At 41.8% G+C, this 20,755-nt stretch overlaps 2 protein-coding genes across 3 annotated transcripts; both read right to left on the bottom strand.

Moving 5' to 3' along the window:
• Positions 1-3,695: 3,695 nt before the first annotated feature.
• LOC123047365 (trafficking protein particle complex subunit 13) lies at positions 3,696-9,658 on the bottom strand. The gene is made up of 12 exons (XM_044470906.1): positions 9,201-9,658; positions 9,031-9,115; positions 8,244-8,374; positions 8,050-8,152; positions 7,944-7,958; positions 7,179-7,324; positions 6,890-7,085; positions 6,656-6,730; positions 5,545-5,661; positions 4,922-4,966; positions 4,029-4,127; positions 3,696-3,935 (listed from the first exon to the last, which is right to left on the bottom strand). The coding sequence occupies exons 1-12, from the start codon at positions 9,557-9,559 to the stop codon at positions 3,915-3,917; spliced, it is 1,392 nt and encodes a 463-aa protein (XP_044326841.1). The 5' UTR covers positions 9,560-9,658; the 3' UTR covers positions 3,696-3,914.
• A 527-nt stretch (positions 9,659-10,185) lies between these two features.
• Positions 10,186-20,273, bottom strand: LOC123047374 (mediator of RNA polymerase II transcription subunit 16). 2 transcript variants are annotated; one of them, XM_044470922.1, is made up of 16 exons: positions 19,641-20,273; positions 18,788-18,856; positions 18,472-18,560; positions 18,205-18,317; positions 17,931-18,032; positions 17,394-17,478; positions 16,702-17,289; positions 15,836-16,454; positions 15,686-15,765; positions 15,046-15,128; positions 13,860-14,096; positions 13,360-13,537; positions 12,650-13,176; positions 11,793-11,969; positions 10,870-11,253; positions 10,186-10,760 (listed from the first exon to the last, which is right to left on the bottom strand). In XM_044470922.1, the coding sequence occupies exons 1-16, from the start codon at positions 20,060-20,062 to the stop codon at positions 10,620-10,622; spliced, it is 3,894 nt and encodes a 1,297-aa protein (XP_044326857.1). In that variant the 5' UTR covers positions 20,063-20,273; the 3' UTR covers positions 10,186-10,619. The 2 variants fall into 2 exon arrangements, with proteins under 2 accessions (XP_044326857.1, XP_044326850.1); XM_044470915.1 differs by having other exon boundaries at positions 16,702-17,292.
• Between the last annotated feature and the right edge of the window lie 482 nt (positions 20,274-20,755).

The following is a 20,755-nucleotide window of genomic DNA, read 5'->3' on the forward strand; positions in this document are numbered from 1 at the left end:
AAGGTCGTAAGCTTTGACGGAGCGCAGTGGGCCTAAACGTTCGGTTTATTATATAAAACAATTATGGTACTAAAACTACCCGGACCGCCAATTCATTGTAAATGGGCCGAAACGTGGGCCTACAATCATGTCCGACCAATAGCAGGCCTAGACGTAAACTCACCAACTATTAGTTTCGGGCCTATAACAGGCCGAGTAAATTAGTTGCCTAAGTTGGGCTGGAAAATAGAATGGGATTTTAACAGTCTGGAAAGTAGATTGGGCCTGAGCAGTGTCGGAGGCCCATGATTGGCCCAACCACAAAACGGGCCCTTAATAGGCCAAAATATGTGTCAGGCCACAGTTGGCCCAATAACATTATGGGTCGTAAGCAGGCCGATTGTAAAGCGGGCCATCATTAGGCCCAGTTATCTCATGGGCCTTTAATGGGCCAATAGTTAGGTTGGGCCAAAATGTATCCACGGAGACTACGGGCCTTTAATGGGCCAATAGTCAGGTTGGGCTAAAATGTATCCATGGAGACTACGGGCCTTTAAGAGGCCGAAAGTCACTTCGGCCTAGAAATAGGCCCACATGCAACATAGGTCGTTAAATGGCCGAAACTGAAACCGGGCCTACAATGGCCCATACCTACCAATGGGCAAGCTGAAAGTAATATTGGGCTGAACTATTACATGGGCCTTTAAGAGACCATAGTTCAAATGGGCCCCCAATGGGGCCGAAAGCACCGTGCATGTTAACAGGTCAGATCATACATGGGCCATAATTTGGCCCAAAATATGTCAGGCAGTTAACGGGCCAGATCCGATATGGGTCATCATTTGGCCCAAAACATGGCAAACTGTTGACGGGCCGGATCTGATGTGGGCTATCATTTGGCCCTAAACGTGACAGGCATCTAACGAGTTGGATCTTATGTGGGCCATAATTTGGCCCAAACCATGGCAGGCTATTAATGGGCCGGCCCAGTAGAGTATGACAAAATCTTGTGGGCCCTTGGATGGGTCGTCCTTTTTATCTTAAATGGGCTACTATTAGGCCGTGCCATGTGTCGAGGTATCATAGCCGCTTTCCCTCCATTATACTGGTGACATCTGTCCCAACGCTGAGCCGACATGTGGATCCTCCAGCGAATGAGAATTTTACACGTGGAAAATCTCCATTGGTCCGGGCTATTAACGGGTTACCAGATCCAAAATGAAACCCGATAGCTTAACGGCGACCCGTTACGGTGGATGCCATGTATCGGTTACCCTTGACGAAAGCACTTCCATGATGCGCCATTTAGCGTCATGGAAGTGGACACTTCTGTGATGATAGTTTTGATATTGTCATGGAACACTTCTATGACAGCACATGTATGACTATCTTGATTTTGTCATAAAATTGTCATGGATGTACATGCATGACAGAAAACGTGACCTACTGTGGCAAACACACATCATCATGGAAGTGTATTTTCTTTGTAGTGATAGCATGATATCCACGATAGGATAGCAAGTAGACAACCATTTAGGTAAAGGGCGAGGAAAATTATGATGTTTACCCATACAACGGTATTTGGGTAATCGATCAAGAAACATTTAGCATTGCACTACCAATGTTCTTGTTGATATTCGAAATACCACAATCATGCTTCAGGATAGCATCGACATGGTCATAAGGTAAAGGTCAGACTAAATGATATAATGATGTATGCTCGAGGAGGACACCCACAATTAATCATTAATCAAAAAGTGCACCCAAAAATATGGACTAAGTAGCACCATCAATGTTAGAATGACGAGTCAATAACCAACACATGAAGAATGAAACTATCGTTCATTAACTTACAAGCAATAGGGATGTCCTCTAAGGGCAATGCTAATTCTGCATCTCATGAATATGTACATTGTTCTTCGAACCACTATGTGCACAAATCTTTGAAGAACTTCTATGCATACTCATTTGATCACTATAACCCTGCTTTGAAACAAAACTCAAATGCTTCATATGTTATGTCTTCAAATGTTCAGTGCAATACAAATGCTTCTAAGGCACCCATCAAGATGTGGATTGTTAAGAAGAACCGATTCTTCTGCGGGACCATGTCACCGAAGGCACTAAATGGGTGATGGATAGTCGATGCACCAACCATATGACAGGAGACAAAAGCATGTTTGTTGATTCCACTATTAGTTTTTCCTCGCAAAAGAACATCAAGTTTGCGGACAACAATAAAGGAAAGGTAATCGGGTTGGGTAAGGTTGCCATCAGCAGGGACAAACATGTTGACAAAGTTATGCTTGTTGGTTCCCGGATACAATCTTATGTTTGTTGCTAAACCAACCGACCTATATATGCTTGTGTTATTCACTAAGTATGGTTGCCAAGTCATCATGGGAAAAAAATTATTCAGATGTCTTCGAAGGTGTTAGAAGAGGTGACATGTATCTTGTAGATTTATCAAAAGGTCCATCAGTTGCCACTTGTTTGCTTACAAAATAGAGGGTTGGCTATGGCACCGAAGACTTGGTCATGCAGGTACGAGAAATTTGTAGAAGTTGGTGAAGCACAAGCACTTCGAAGGAATTGATGATGTCAACTTCAACAAGACACAATACTGTAGTGCTTTCAAAGATAGCAAGCAAGTGATGTCAAAGCATCCTATGAAGACAATCATGTCCACGACTTGTCCACTTGAACTTCTTCATATGGACTTATTCGAACCACAAAGCTACATAAGCTTCAGTGGCAATCACTATGGTCTCTTAATTGTTGATGAGTTTTTCGAGTCACTTGGGCTTATTTTCTTGAAGATAAAGACAAGACCCAACAATGCTTCAAAAGATTCACACAAAGAGCACAAAATGGCTATAAGGTGATCATGAAACATGTGAGGAGTAAAAATAGCATGGAATTCAAGAATACCAATATGGAAATTTCCTCGATGAGTATGGCACCACGCATGAATTATCTGTCACCTACACTCTGTATCAAAATGGAGTTCTGGAATGCAAGAATATGACTCTCATGGAAATGTTCCGCACCATGCTCATTGAATTCAAAACCCCAACTCAGTTTTGGGTTGATGTTGTCAACAGTGCATGCCACATTGTCAACAGAGCTTATCTTCACAAATTCCTTTAAAAAACACCTCATACGAGCTCATCACCAATAAAAGGCCAATCATATCGTATACCGGAGCATCTGGTCCTCAATTGACATAGGGCAGATGGGCATGTCCTGCTCTACAGGAACTACTTTGCAGCCGAGCCGACCTTTTCATCCTCACTACTTTCACCATCACTTTCAGATGCACCGACATTTGTTCTTGCACATTGTGGAGGATGTGAAAGGCTATGATGATTACTTGAAACTAAAGAGGGGTAGCACCGGGCTACTTCAACTGTTTAATAATAGTTTGTGAAAGGCTAGTACTATTTATCATTGTTTTGATAGACTATAATGGAGAACAAATAGAAGTAGAAGTACAAACTAAGAGAGAAAAAAGAAGATTTTGTACAAATGGGGGCACCCTTTGGATACCATGGTAATGGACTACTCCCCCATTTGTCCACCCAAACACTAAACCCGAACATTCTCCGTGGCATATTGGGTCTGAGCCGGGCTTGGTAAAGCTGGAACTCAAAATCTCAAGCCCGAGCTTGGCCCAACCCGACCCAAAACACACTAACAAAATGCAGAAGGTAACAGAGCAAAAAAAAATCCTTTCTTGCCTGACTCAACCAGTTCATGCTACAATTACACAACGAACATGCACGGATGCATTACTTTTTATATAAAAGGTGTGGTTAATTACAACATGATGATATCAGTAGTACAATAAACAGAAGTACATCAACAAGAATATGGTTCACCCTGAAGGTCTAATCTAGCACGTCCAACGGGTCTCCCGATGTGGATGCGGTGTTCTATTCCGCGTCGACAAAAATCTGCAAAGCGATCAACGTTCAACAAACTAAAATTCTGCCATTCACTTCGGCAAATGAAGAGACGAACTTGACACCGAAGTTGCTACATTTTACCTCTATGTCTGGCAAAGGTTCGTAGTGCTTCCTTTCCTGCACAGCATACAATGTAATTCCAGAGATCTTTTGCACGCCAAGTTGGGTAGCTACCATGCTCTGCACAAGGTTATCCCAGATATAGTTACTACACTTCACATTCAAACAAGGCGCCAGAAAATAATAACTATAAATGCATCACAATCTTGCATCCGACTTACCGGACTTCTGTGGCAAGACACAATTGCACACAGTAGTAACAAAATAAAAAACGAACATCCTACTGACTTTGATGATCAAATGGATGCTTCCACTTGAAGGACGCTTGTATGAAATGCAAGCTAAAGATCCGGTAACGATGTCATCCATGATGTGCAATAACTTGGTAAAGTTCCGGGGGGCAGGGATATGACACTCTGTCTAGCCACCGGCGGGGCTTAATCGCTAGCGTGATCAGAGAGGTTCGGAGGCTTACAGTTTTGTGTCATCTGACTGATTCATTGCTTAATTACAAATGAGTACATTGTGTCCATTTTATAGGGAATAAAATACTTGACTTGGTAGCCCAAGAAACTAATCACTAACTTAAAGGAGATAATATTTCATTCGAAGGAAACTAACTCTTATCGCTATCTCGGTTTTCCTAACTGAACTTAAAACTTATCGCTATCTCGGTTTTCCTAACGGACACCATGACATGCAGACTCTAACTCGTTTCAATTCCTATGTCTTACACCTATGCAAAAGTGCAGTTGTACAGTGATTGAAATGAGGAAAATCGATAAAGACAAGAGCACAGGTTATCAATACTATCACTTTTCAAACTATATGCGACGCCAAAAAGACATATATTTTATGTTTAACGACAAGCAAGATATATATATGCACAAGTTATCTATTCATAGTGTCCTCACCAGGTCAAAGTTGATGGACTCAAAAGCCTCCACTAATGGCAAAACCTGTGCACAACCGACAGTGAGAAGTCAAACGCATACTGACACAGCATTATATTCATCGATATTAGCTGCAACCTAGATTACTCAACATTGAGAATTTCATTGTTTTTAACTATAAATTAAAAGCTAGAGAAGTAACGAGTTTGATGATCTAAATTTGCTATCTACTACTACCTCCATTCCTAAATATAAGACGTTGGGGCAGTTTAATTTAAACTGCCCCAACGTCTCATATTTAGGAATGGAGGTAGTAGATCACATACATCAGAAATACTCAATGTAAAATTACAAATAACAGGATGTAAAATTATTATTGACCTGAAGGCCATTAGCATGAAACCAAAAATACAAAGAACCACATGCGTTGACACATGTCTACACACTACATTAGCATACCTAAACCACGGGATCGTTGATTATATTGATGTGCAAATTAAACAGAATACCAATCATAATTTTCACATGACAAATATTTAAGAAGCTGTCGAACACCGCAACCAAAAATATGCTCTAATGAAAGGCTAAAACCAGATCAACCTATCATCATAAAGATTAAATAACATATAAGTATAGCAACTAACCAACTTCTGTAATCCATTGACCAGAACAGTTTTTTGTTCACCAGATACGCTTGGAGCTAGAAATACTTCAAAAGGGCCAACTGTTTTCTCTGTTTGATTTGTAAGGCATAGATTGACCTGGAGAAAATAATGTACATTGAACAACTGTAGCAATTTGTGCGCTGATACATAATAATGGATCACCAATCATAAAAATGAGAAGAGTAAAAAGAAATGTGACCGATTCAAGCCTTCAAACCATACCGTACATAAAACATGTGGTTATTATCCTAGTTCAGCAAATATAAACTGTCAGATGAATATCCTAGTTCAGCAAATATAAAATTGTCAGATAATGTTACTAAGATCAGCAGAAGTTTTTGCCTGAAGGCTCAAGTGTAGAAGGCACTTTAGCAGATGTAATACGAGTTCCCAGGTGACAGATTTAACCAAGGAAAGGCTTGAGATGCAGATGGAAATGAGTTATCATCCAAGCAAAGAAGATTCAGACAAAAACAGGAGCTCGGGAAGACTAAAAGCCAGAGAGTCGGTCGGTCAAGGATGTCATGAGGCAGATGTGTTGTTTAAGGTGGAAAGCAAGCTAAGATCCACTGTGACATGTGCTAGCACCGGATGCTGCAATTACACAAGCCAGCTAGGAAAAGACAATATCTCACCTGGGACGTGAACGAACAAATACTTGACGAAGTGGATTCAGACTGGCCCATTTTTGTATGGGAATATCAGGTAAGAACCCTAGTGAACATATATTAATATATAAAATAAAATAAAATATAGATGGACTATATAGAGGATCCACATCCACATGACCCAGCAGAAAAATTGCAAGACTAACTCAATTTGATACCCAGAAGCAGGATAAGCTAACAGATTCTTAGCTGTATTGTTAGAAGGAAAAGCAGAAATAAATTCAATCATTATTAACCTCCATCTAGTACTCTGAAGAAGTAAGTTTTGTTAAACTTCACAGAACAAGATCTAAGATTTTGCCGTTCCACAGAAATTGTGAAAGGAAATCCCATCATGCTTTAACTGTATTAGCTGACTATTTGGGCCACAGTAGTTTAGGCTGCAAGATTTTGGATGAAATGTTAACCAATAAATCACTTACCATAAATGGTCTTTCTAGAAATATAACAGGTGGAATTTTCACGGCACGAAGGTCAACATCTTTGCTTGGAGTAGGCTGACAAAAAGAAAAGAGGTGTGAAAAAAACCAGTAATGAGTTAAACTAAAGAGGTTGCACATCATTTTCATTCTCAATTTTAATAGGGCAACCAACTAGATATCATTGTAGTCAACACGTCACATAAATATCAAAAGAGAGGACAGGAAGTTACTGACAGTGCTATGAATGTTCTGAGTTTGCAGGCGGCCTGGTTCACCAAGATTTGTCCGCCATGTAATCTGAAATTTACCAAGTATGCTGCTACCCTCTGTCTTGATTTGACCAGGCTCATCGGACGATGGTCTGAGCTGATATAGGTAATTGTATATTCCTCCTGCCGCTCTAATCAGAATTGGTTGTTTGCAGAGGTCCCTGTATAAAAATACAACTCAGACTAGCCATTCATTTATTGACATGACAGTCAACATGCTGAAATAGACGAGCTTGTTTTCAGCACTGACTTACCGTATTGTAGACTTCACCACTGAGGGGTGTTCATCAGCTTCCAGTATTGTAGCGCTCCACTGTTGGGCAGGTTCAAAATCTACTTGATCCATGTAAAGGTTAGATTTTGTATGATTCTCTATGCAGGCTTCCAGATATGTAGTATCCTGTCAACATGGATCAACTATATAGAGTTCAAGATTGCCATGGTGAATTAATAAAAAAATGGAATACACAATATACAGTACTATAGTTTTAAAAGGACTAACCGCATCAATTTAAACAATTTAAAGGGAATAACCCCGTCAATTTAAGGTAATAGGTTGTTACAGAAATAACAGAATAACAGTACTATAGGTTTAACGTCAAAAAATAAACAGTACTACAGTTTAACGGAATAAACAATGCTATAGGTTTAACGGAATAAACAGTCCCCTGAAGTCTTATTCCCAGGGGAGAACACTGGGATTTCTCCACTAGAAATTCAACTCGGCGATAAGAATGCGGGAGTAAAAAAACAGTTTACAGATGATTCTAGCAGAAAGCTGAACTGGAAAAAAGAGGGCAAAAAAAATAGCAAGCATGAAAAGAAAATGTGAACTACTATTGGTACAAGGTTACAATCTAAGCACAGAGAGCGAGATTAAGTAGGGAAACTAATAATCTTGAGGCAAATGTGCAAAGATCTTTGGAAACATATCATTTGATGACTCCTAAAGAAGACCCCTACATTTAATCAAAGGACTTACAGTTACATTTACACTTGTGAAGCATGAGGTAACCTACCTTGATGGTGCGAACCTGGAAAAAAAATGGTGAAACCCAAATTATTGATTTGACCTACAGAACATAGATCAGATACGAACATATATAAATAGGAGAAGTAAAGTACCTTTGTTCGAACAGACAATGGGTTTGAAACAGTGAACTTGAAGAACTGAGGAAGATATTTACGCTCCGCATCACCATCGTTATATAAAGCAGTACAGACAAGCCTGGACTCAATAACCGCACAAATCAAATAACAATCAAGATTGCTATGGCCAAAGCAACAGTTGTGGAAGTTAAAAAAGGAAAGGAGTGTACGTATGTGCGCCAAGTTCTTTGACATCATGCTCCACGATAAAATCATATCTACCCCCTGATCGAATCGATTCAACAGGCGATTTCGATGTATCCAGGAGAAGTATCCTCTGTCTCTCGGTTTGTATTTCTGCCTAATGCAAGTAAAGTTCAGTCAAACTTTGTGACAGAATAAGATGAAACTGTATGAGAGCAATGTCCACAATGCATATCACCGCAAAGGGAATGCATAAGTATCACAAATTTAAGACAGAGAAACCTGCAAATCTATGAACAGAACAATCGTATATGCATAACAAGAGCTAAGGCCAACCATCCAAACTAATGATACTACTTGCGTGCATAATGTCTCACATGTGCTGATACCTCATATTACCAGTTCTAGTTCGACTTGATCAAACACCATACTGAAACTGCAACGTGCAAATTACAACTGACTAATCCAGGAACTGAACATTCATGACAGTAGCAAGGTGATCCAGTAATCGACCTTAACGATAGGTCATGGATGCAGCAATGAGAACTAAGGCTATCTTTGGTAATGACTGCAGCAATAAGTTTGGTCATGACCACACCGACAAGAAGTAAGGCTAAGCATGCAGCATCACGCTGATCAGAGATTCCAAAAGTATTAACCTAGCAGTTTAACTGAACGTGTCACACACAATTCACACCAGCCAATAATAACTCGACCAATTGATGCAATGGTTTCTGTCAAAAACTGATGCAATTCTCTAGAAATGATCTAATGCACTTCGTGAAACAAAAAGAGCGCGGTGGATCAACACACCTTGATTATGACTTCCCTGGCTTCCAAGCCGGAGCTGTTGTTGATGCTGATGTAGCTGCAGAATGTCTCCCCCAAATAGATCGCCCTAGCCACAGACACAGAAGCATCAGCGCAGGCTCTCGTCTAGAGAGCTGCACACAACATTCTAGAAGGAAATGGAAAAGGCTAACCCGAAGGCCTGTGGGAGGACGAGGAGGCCGGGGGGCGCGAGGGCGTCGGCGGTGTCGTGGAGGAGGAAGCGATCGCGGAAGGTGAAGTCCCCGGGGACGGTGGTTGCTGCGCCGGAGTCGGGCGGTTGGAGCAGGCCTTGAAGAAAGTCGGCGGCGGCGGAGGGGTCGGGGGACGTGAGCGCGTCCTCGGGGAGGAAGACGTCGCGGGGGTCGAAGCGGAGGAGCGCCGCCGGGTCGGGCCGCAGCGAAGGGCGGGACAGCCGCATCACGCGGAACGCCAGCGAATGGTTCTGCTGCGCCGCCGGCAGCTGGTGCGGCGCCGGGGACGGCTGCTGCGCGCCGGTGTAGGGCGACGACATCGCCGGCGATGTGCAGAGAGATCTGGATGGATGTGATCTCGTTTCTGAAGTCGCGTCGCGGTTTCGCGGCACTCTACAGACTAGCTAGTTAAGAAGAAACGAAAAGTGCAGTTAAAATTCGTCTATCTATTTTAAAGAGCGTACTTTAAATTAGTTCAAAAGAAATCGCGCTGGAGCTGAGAAAATTGTGAACTTCGAACCTAACAGGACGAACAGCACGATCACATCAGCAAAAGAAATCGGGAAACAAAGCATAACACCACCGTAAAATCAAGGGCCTCTTTGATTCATAGGATTTCAGAACAAAAAAGAAGAAGAAAACATAGGTTGCAATGTCATGTTCTTTTGAATCCTATACCAATACATTAACTTGGTTTGCCTGCAAAATAGGAAAAACAAATGATTCTTTTTAAGAGGTTTGAGTGGGTGCTAAAATTCATATGGAATGTAATACAAACGAATGCTTAGAAAAAATTCTTAATAGAATTCAACCATGCGAATCGAAACGACCAGCATATGAAAAATTCCTAAGGTTTCCAATACTTCAAAATTCCATCAAATCAAAGCCCCAAGAGTTTGCCCCAAGAACATACGATGCCAAGGAACTGGGTAGTGACAACTGCAGCTTCCGTCTCATCTAACATAACATAACATTCACATAAATTTACATAAGATTGCAGTTTTTTTTTATCAAAACAGTCGAACTCCCCTAGCAATTTAGCTACATCCAGCACTAGCAATATGTGTATCTAACAGCTTCCTTTGAACATTGTGATACATTTATACACATAAGAAACGCAGAATACAAACATTGCCATCTCCCCTAATATTACTATACTTTTACATAGCCGTTAGAGCCAAGTCTCAGTATCTGCTTTAAGCTTTTGATCTCTGGAGGTAAACCACAGCGCTGGGGCATGAGACCAATGATCTAATTGTTGGGTACAAAATTATCCAACATGGGATCCAACAATGCTCGTTCAGATTTGGCCAAGCGGCAACTACTATAGACGAATCAGCATGGTGAAGCAGTCACTGGAGAAGTCACGGAAGACAGCGATCACACAACTTTCACCCATGACCCACCACACATTGGACATGCTTGGGTCCACCGGCTGATCCACCACGCCTCCCGTTCATTTGCCATGTTTGGGGCACCAGGTTGTGCAAATGCACAAGTTTGCCGCAAACATCGTATGCACTGCAGAAGAGAGGATTAGACACAAAACTGGATAGAATACACTGATAAAATCTAGTAAAAAAAAAGCAAGAATGAGACTAGATCGCGAAGCGAATCTAAGCATACTCACCTTATACCATTCACCATCAAGTCCTGTTTTCCACACGGCTGTGATGACATCTCGTCGAGACCCCATCACGCCAAGATAAGCTCCAAGACCTACAGATGTTTTCAGACCAAATGCTGCATCTCTTTCAGACAACCGGCGCTTTCTTGGCCAAAGACTTTGAATCCCAAAGTTAGTTTTACCCTCCTCTTCCATGTCAGACAAGTGAGGGTTGATATGACCACCTATTTTCAGATGTGGCATATTATCCAATGGACCGAGATCATCTGGTTCTGACCAGGGTCCTCCAAACATGTTGCGCCTATGCCATTCTTCAGAAGGAGGTTGCAGTTCCAATTCTCGAAGTAAAAGACCAGCAGCATCAGCTCCCCGTGGACGCGGCATATTCTGCATAAAAATACAAAATGAAATACAATGCATACACCTCTCCACACACTTAGTTGGAAATGAGACCCATAAATAATAGCTGTGAGCCTCTGAACATCTAACGAGTTACAACCACCCACATGCTCCTGCCCCACCCCCATAGTATGTTAACACTGTTTCACTTGGTTTTTATTATCTTTGGCACTTGTTTACTGAGGTTGTATATTGTAAGTACCAGAATCACCCGAGCCACTAAAAAACAGTACTCCCTCCCATCCATATAAAATGTCGCTGATTTAGTACAAAGCTGTACTCCCTCCGATCCATTTTAATTGTCGCTGATTATTCTTTTAGGGAATATAGTAATATTCTTTTAGGGACTCAATCCACCATTAACTTTGGCAAGTATAAGTAGCAGAGAAGATAGAATACTACAATCTCTTTTTCTCCCAGACAATATACCATTATTATTGTCACATATTATTATTCAAATGTTGGACACTCACACATATACATAAATTCTTAAACAGACGAAGGTTCATTGAGAAACTATGTTGTACCTGCATATGGGGACCAAGAGATGCTTCCACTACCTCAGGGAGCACAGTGTAAGTGCCGTCAATGAAGTGCAGCCTTATAATTATGTTGCTAGTACCAACCTGAGAAACAGGCAATGGGTGTTGCAAGCCTGATGTCCTTCGACAAAGGTCAACCAATATGAGAAATAGAACCTTCACCTGCAACAACGCAACAAATTATGTACTTGTCAGATATGCAATCAAGCATTTCATGAGTTCAAATAATTAGTGAAACTCCAGTAGAAGCATGTAGAAAATCCCGAGTCCAAGTAACTAGTGAAACTGCAGTGTATCATCGATAAACTATCCAATCAAATCTTACAGTCTTGCAGAAATACACAGTTAGTAAAACTGCAGTAATCAACTGGGTAGATTAATACAACAAAGTAAACTATCCAAGTAATCAGTCTTACAGTGGCTCTGAACAAGCTAGCTGACTCACAGTTTCCAGATAACATACAGATATAATACACCATGTAATGGCTCTTATACAGATGCTTTGGTCAAGAAACTACAGGGACTAGAGAAGAATGTTCAAATGCAGGTGCAGTAACATTTTCAGTAACTTATAATTGTTATCTGTCAATATGATCAGATAAAAATAATAATTTTAAGCCTGTTTAGTGCGTGATTTAACTTTGACAGCTGACGTAAGCTGAAATGTGGGCATTATCCCCTCTCTCTCCAACATATGTGACTTTTTTACTTCGTTCATATTGTTAGTCCCTGAGAAGTGTAAAATGGTTAATGGACAACGCAATTTCAGTGCTTCTCTTAAAACAATACGTGCTACAGTGATTTAACAAAAGAAACTCATGGCAATAAATTACTGCTGTTACCTCATCCGACGTGTAGCCCTGGCCAGCATTGCCAGAACCAATTCTAACAGATTTGCCCATTGGATTTTCTTCAAGACCCTTTGCTCCAAGAACCAACTGTCCACGTGTAGCTGCACCATCTTCCACTTTGGCAGCCCCTAGACCAGATCTTACAGCAGAAATAGCAGAACTACTGTCCTCTATCTTACTGTTCATCAATTGCTGTATTTTCTGCATGGCAGAATCAGAATTTTTTTGTGCATTTGCGAGTAATCTTGGTGATTGCCTCCTCCGAAAAAGCAAACAAAATAGCAGCAACTGGCATAATCTATGAAGGAAATGGCAGTCTCCAATAAGCCTGACAGCAGGTGTCCCGGGAAAAGTCCCTGTGTTGATGCTTATAGGAATAAATGATGACCTCCCACTAACTGGATTTGGTGCGGCATTGGCAGCGCCATCAGCATTGTTACTAATCTTAGCAATGGCACCTTGGACCCACTCCTGCATTTGTGAGCTCCCTGTCGCAGATGCTACTCCACCTTGATTACCTGTAAATTGCAGGAGACAGGAGTATCAAATGCTAAGAAGCAATGCTAAATCAGAAAATATAAAAGCAACTCGGTCATTTGTAGAACATGAAATGACAAACAGAACATTTCAAGGTGTTTCTGTTCTGCACAAACTACAGAAACGCTGAAATTTTAATAAAATAGAAGGAATAAAAAATTAACCTTGATTATTTGACGGCGACGGAGAATTGTTGGTTGGACTAGTAACCATATTCCTTGAATTGCCTGAACTAGAAGATGCTCCTACAGCATGACTAGCCAAAGTCCGGCAGAAGCTTGCATAACGCCGCAAGCGTGTGATGAAATGTGATGCTAAATCTAGAACAGCGTCAACATAACCCTGCATTCCAGTGCTAAAAAATAAGTACATCCACGGATTAACAACATGTAAGTTTCTACGCGTGCAGCTTATGCTGAATGTGTAATAACGTAATCTAGTTGGAGCATAAGCGGCAGTTGGTGAGTTGGGCATGATTTCACCTAACCTAGGGAAAGCAATGCTCATGATGAAAGAAATTTAATACCACCTACGTACAAGTGTTAATAAAAATATCCGAAGTACCAATGCTCCCAAAGCACATGTCAATAAAAATAAAAACAATGGATGGTAATAAGTCAATATTTATGACAACGAAATGAAAAGCACAGGAAGTAAAGTAGACCTGGATGCTTGGAAGTAGAGCCGGGTCAACCGTCATTTTGTCAGGCTCAATGTTAGACAACAATTCACTAGAAGCTTGCCAGGGTTCAGGTAGCAGGGTTGATGGATTTATCAGCGCAGACTCTATTCCCTTGCCTAGCATATCCAGAAGCAATCTTGCTTGCATGTCCAACACAAGTGCTCTTACGTCTTGAGCATTAGTTCCTTCCAACAACCTACACTTTATCCTATCAAGGTTCTGCATGCAGCAAATCAATCAATCGCAGGTGTTAGAAAGTAATAGATTAATCCATACTGCCAAGGAAACCACTTTTCTTGCCATGTACAACATATAAGGTACTATCTTTAGCATAGCTGCTTGATAATGCACCGATGTCTATCAGATGCTTATGCATATAAATTACCTCTAATCACTAAATAACCTATCCGTCCAAACATCTACAAAGTACAGGTGTTTGGCATGTGACCATTCTCAAGGATTCTGTTAGAGTATATTGCACTGGAGATTTGGAGATATACAAAAAAGATTATTATTACTGAAATATTCAGTTATTTCAGTAACTAGATAACGCCTCGCACGTTGCTGCGGAAAATTATAGCATCGGCATTATTGAAAATAAAATTGAAACATATGAAAATAATGCCGCACAACATTCTCACCATATGATGGTAGAAAACTTAAGAGGTAATTGGAGGATGAATGCATGTTATATTGCCTTGTGACATTCAAGTTAAATTATTTCTTGTTCAAAAGATGAAAATAATAATGGGGAGAGTTTGCATGTGGCAGAAGTGGAAAATGGAATGGTTGTATGCACGCTTGATGATGTGGTGGAAAGTGGAAAGTGGAAAGTGGATTGGTTGTGTGTGCTCGATGATGTGGATGCCTTGCATGTGTTTCAAGTAATCTCACCACAACTCAAAGTAGTGCCAGTAAATTTGCAAGTCACGAGACTAGTATAAAAAAAGAGTGAAGGGAGTGTATGCATCTCCTTCGTAATTGCAAGGGTAAAAAGTGGTAGAAGAACCATCATGCTAATTGATGAATGCACTATCTAAAGAATGCAAGAAGATAATGTGACACATCTATTACATACTCCATAAGTAAGCAAGTTGATTATAAATAATGAGTAATTGAAGGCCAGTGCTACAAACTGTGCATAGCAAACTACAACACCACCACTTACAGGACAGTGTTGCTGCCTCTGTTGCATTGTTGGAAGACAATGGAAGTCCGTATCCAGCAGAGCTATCACACTGTTAAGTGAGACTGAAATGAAGAGAAACGATTTTAGTTTTTCGCTGAGGAGCATAAATGTTGCATCTGCTGCCAACCATATTGTAGCAAATAGTAGTATATACTAAAAACAGAGACGTCCATTTGCTTAAGAAATTCTGTCTCGGGTCACAGCAGAAAATCATTTTAATACATCAAGGAATCTAGAAAAAGGAACATAGGCAAAAACACATTTCAAGATAAGGCGGATGCACAGTGCACAGTTCCAAGCTGTTACTCCCAAGCCATTTGCCCCATTTCAGATAAGAAGTGGGTTATTAAGACGAAGCATGAACGTCATCCCATTATAGGCCGTTTAAATTTAAAACAATGTCACCAGGTACTTTTTCAAATCATAAACATCAAATTTCATTCAGTTAAGCCCTAAACATCCAAACAAAATGATTTGCCCCCCATGAAGTAAAGAGACTTGCAGGAACCCGAAACGCGAGTTGTGGAAATTGTACAGTACACAAAGGATCAACTTCCCATCAAATTGCAAGGGCAACTCAAACAAATCGAACTTGACAAACTACAAACTTAGTACTCACCAATACCATCTTCAGCAGCACTCTGTGTGCAACCGACAGCATCCCACCAATCCACACCAGCCATCAAGCTCCACCAAAATCTGCCAACAAAACGCAACTGTGAGATCAAATAAATCAGTTCAATCAGCTTGTATTAACTGTGTTGCATACCTATCTGCTATTGCCCGTTCCCAAACAGCTGAGCTGACCTTTGTCTGAACATTAAGAATTGCAGGAGGAAGCACTCGTATTATCTTTAGTATGGTTCGATCTTTGAGTGTGTCATGCCATACTGATGCCAAGCAACAACTGCTAGAGGAGAAGGCTGGTGGAGCAATTGATGAGCCAACGTTGACATGATAGCTGTCAACCTGATCAAAATTTGGGCCCGAGAAAATGTGCACCCCTCCGCGCAGGAAGGCAACAGCAACTTCACCACCATGTGCAGAATAAACTATTTGAGCCAGCTGTCTTACATCATTTGGAAGATCATAAGGGTCAAAACTAAGTCTGTTTGCCCTGTCAACACTGCACTCAGAAGAGCTCCGTTCATCTGAAGTTGTTGGCATTGGAACATACGCTTGAGGGTTTTTAAGGTCCTCTGTTGGTGCAATGCTCTTGTTAACTCTAGTGGACCAAACAGTTTGCATTGGAGGCTGCCCACCAAAGCTAGAGGGGCTTCCAAATATTGGGTGAAGAACAACAGGTTGAAGCGAAGATTCCCAGCATTGGACTCTCCAGCCAGTGATGGAAGGTCCTTCATCAGGGTCATAAGGAGACATATACTGCCCTGCAATTAGTGAATGGTTGTCAGTAGAAGAAACAAATAAAAGCTAAGAGCAACCAATTCACCTGATAATATTTGAGGTTAGAAATATCATAACTGAACCGAAAAATGAGGACATGGAGAATTTTAGGAAGGACAGGAGTACATGATTACAATGAGATTCATGCAATGCAACAGAACAAGTTACAACTATCATTGTGACTACATAGCTTCATAATAATTGATTTCCGCTGTTAAGAAGTATACACACCTTCAACTATTACAACTGTAATTACTCCTCCTCGAGTGGGATCAAAAGCAACTGAAGTAACCCCAGATCCCCATGTTGTAGTAGTTGCTGACTGGGCAGCAGCTTCAGGACTGACATAAGCTGAAAAATTGGAAACCGGACAACAATGGATCGATGCGGCTTCAGTGATCTCATTATCTATCTGTTTTCTTGTTTGTGCAGCCTCAGACACAAGGTAGTCTTGCAAAGAAAAGAGATAAGCTGCTAATGGAGCAAAACCAGACCAGGAAGGGGGGTTCAGAGATGGAGGAAGAGGGCTTGTTGCATTTATCTTCGCAGTTGCCTGAATGCCATTACCAAGACCTGGCATCACCTCCCAAACCACTACAGTAGATGGATTAACAAGGGGAACACCAGCAACATGTAAAGCTCCAGACTCGGTAATAATGGCATCAGCAGCCATTATGCCGCTGGGGCCTGCCCCAAGAAGCCCTTTGCTGGTAGAGAACCATCTAGGTTGTGCTGAGTTTTGAGGAGGCCACTGTGACCAGTGAAGCTGAACAGACCCTGATGAAAATACAGAACAAACGCATAGCACATTTGGCCATCCTGCTGCAGTAAACAAGATTATGTCAGAATCAAATAAAACGAGTCTGAAGGAAGTCTCCCCCAAAAACGTATCATCTGCTCAGTTAAACATTTGGCTCACCAACCTGAATTCTGAGGGTGCTGCGTAAGGAATTTTTCCTCAAAGGTTTTTAAGTTCGAAGTGCTGGAGTTTGCAGGAAGCCATCTATACTGTAGAACCAAGGCAAATAAAAATTTAGCCGCAGCTAGTAATTGTGCTGGAATAAATAGGTAATCAAACACATATGCAGTACAATTACAAAAGAAAACAAAAACACTAACAGAAACATACAATGTGGTGCATCAGCAAGCTGGACCTATAATTACAACTCGCAACTACTTTTGAATTAAATGTCTACTAGTACAATCTTACAATAGTTTCAGATTCACTCCTGTAGTATCCTTACTAAGGTATTATCAAGAGCTAGGTGGGATCACATCTCGTATGGTTCACAAGAAAAAATGGATGTTAAATGAGGCATAGAAGTCTCAAGACTACAGCTGCACCAGGAAATCGGGTCCTTGAACAGCATGCTACGTAGATAAAGTGTTGTTTCAATCATAATGCAGTACAACACAACATTATCATGCAGGGAGAATATAGGTATACATTAACAACATACCGGAGAAATTCCAGATAGCCATTTGGTAACCACAGAGAGATCTTGACGCCATTCATGTTCACACTGCCAGGAGCTGGAGTCACGTACAAGATTAACAGGACCCTTCACCATTTCAAAAAGAAACTAATCAAATTATTTAAATGCCATCAAATGTATGAAGATAAACAAATCCCTGACTATTTTACAATGGAAAAGTTGAATTAAATAGCACTACACCCTCCCCAGAAAAGAACATTATTATGTGATCTGGACTTCGATCAAGAGAATTGCATACCTTAGTTGGTTGTGTCCATATAGTAATCCTCCCATGAAAATTTGCCACTAATAATGAACGTGGGCATGACGTAGGAGACCATTCAATGAACTGAACAAAGTCTCGTGGAGAATCTGCCAATTAAGAATGTAACTACAGTGAAACACAATGAGACAGGAAGCTAGTCTTCTTTGGTTGAGGACAGCATTTCACAAACAAAAATAATCAAATTACAGCATGTATGGAGGATACAGGAATATTTTGAGTAACTGATGAATAGATGTTTACCTGCTCTAACATTGAAAACAGAACATTCTGTTGGTCTCTCTGGATTCAGAATGTGTATAGGAATCCAAAATGGTGGACTTGAATTAGAGCTGCAAAAAATCCAGTACATTACTTTGTGGGAAAGAATACCTCTAACAAAAAAAAAGGCAAATGAACAATTCACTGAAATAATTAAATAATTTGTGAAGTGCCTCTAGAGTAAAATGGCGCTATTAATGCTGCCACCTAAAATTCCTTTGTCTGAAAATGAAATTCCAGTGCGGTAACAAGTGAGGAACAAAGTAAACTTCAGGGAACGGATAGAGGAATATCTGACCTTGGAATCCGCGCACAAGTCTCTGATGCACATGCAATTGCGTTCAGTTTCCCACACCAAGCAACAGCGCTGCAATTGAAAGACCACCAAGACAGGGAAAAGATATAATTTACAAGTTTCAGTTAACCGTGTGGCAAATTGGACTAGGCGCACTATCCTAGCAGATTTAGACAGATATGTCAACAAGGAAAATATGCATGGAACTAGAGCTTTAAAAATATGAAACTTAAAGCTGGTATATGCTAATCCACATTTCAGGTCAAACCAATTAAAGATCACACCAATTGTTCCTGAAACCATGAAGGACCGTGCAGAATTGTAAAGGTTTAGCATACCAACTGTCTACGGAAGTTATTACCAAGACATGGGAATAAATGTGCACTCCAACAAGAAAGACACTCCACAAAAGATTACCAAATTCAGCTTAGCATTCCACTTCCACCATAGTGTGGTGGTATCACCACCTAGCAATTTCAGGATGACTAGCTATAGAACATCCAGTAGAATATCACGAGATCTGTTCATGGATCATCCAGATACATTCGTGGATTTCCTGAAATGGTTTTCATCATTTTTACCGAATTTTCTCTGGCTTGGGAAGAGCGATTGACCTCACTAAAATTGTCAACTGTAAGTCTGTAAACAGTGTTTAGCCCTTTTTCGAAAGGGGATCATAGCATTTTAGGAGGCCACAGGAAGCCAACTCAATTCATGACCTATTGTCTCTGCAATGAACACAGCTACACGTTTTCCCTTGTCACGAAATTAAAACAAAGATAATGGTAGTAGCTTTTAAGTTCATCAGAGAATGACGCAGGTTCAAGGAGGCAGTGAGCGACTCAAGCGGCCACACCTGAAGTTCCTGCACAGCTCGGGCACGCGCATCTTGTACTTGAGGCTTGCAGGGGGCTGCTTGAGGCGGATCCGGAACACGGTCGCCGGTGACGAGGCCAGCTGCGCTCCTCCGGCCGCTCCACTGCCACCTCCGCCCTCCACATCCCCAGCTCCGCCTCCGCCTCCACCAGCTCCGCCGTCAACCTCCATCGCGTCGCCCGCTACACCCGCCTCCACCGCCTCGCCACCGCCCCCGGCCCCACCATCCACCCCCGCTCCGCCACCAGCGACGACCCCGTCCTGGCTCTGCTGCTGCTGCTCCTTGTGCGGCGGCGACGACGCTGCGACCGCGTTTCCGCTCGCGGGAGCGGCGTTGGCTGCGGGGTTTGGGGGCGGTGTGGGGACGGGGTTAGGGTTTGGGGCGGGGGACGAAGAGGTCATAAGGACGGAGAGGGATGGGACGGGGGAAGGGGAGGAAAAAGGGGGGCGCGAGCGCGGGGGTGCTTAGGTCATTTGAAGCGACCGGCCGTCGCTGTCGCTGGGGAAGCCGGGTGGCGAGAGGACGAGGCGAGGAGGGGAGTTCGGTGTGCTCTGTGCGCCGGCGTCGCTTTCAGGTGGGTGGAGGAGGAGCTGGAGGGGGGAAGGGAGAGATGCGGGGGGAGGGGACGGGATGGCTATATTGGTTTGGCTCTGCGATCGCGGAGTCTGCGAGGAAAACGCTGACTCGCACAGGCAGTTTGGTAAACACTCTAAGGCCCCGTTTGATAACAAAAGTTTTTTCTAAGTATTCTCAGAATACTACAGTTTTTTTATATTACTGTAGTTTTATTTACAAAGGGTTATTTGGCTGCCTCTAAAAGGGTAGTTTCGGTTGTTATGAACGCAAGATGGTAATGGATAGTCAGCTAGCTAGCTAAAAAAAACCCAACAGAATTCAAACGGCCGGCTAGCTGCGCATGCTTGCACTGCTAATGCAACGGCTAGGTAGCTGTTGAAGTATTTGAACGCAATGGTTAGGCACCAAAATTTACAGCGTTGTGTGGCAACAACCAAACAGGTTCTATGTATTGTGAATACTCTAAAATACTGTGTTTTGATAAAACCATGATATCTCATACCTACAACCAAAAATAT

This window comes from Triticum aestivum, chromosome 1A (assembly GCF_018294505.1).
Source record: "Triticum aestivum cultivar Chinese Spring chromosome 1A, IWGSC CS RefSeq v2.1, whole genome shotgun sequence".
Classification (NCBI taxonomy): domain Eukaryota; kingdom Viridiplantae; phylum Streptophyta; class Magnoliopsida; order Poales; family Poaceae; genus Triticum; species Triticum aestivum.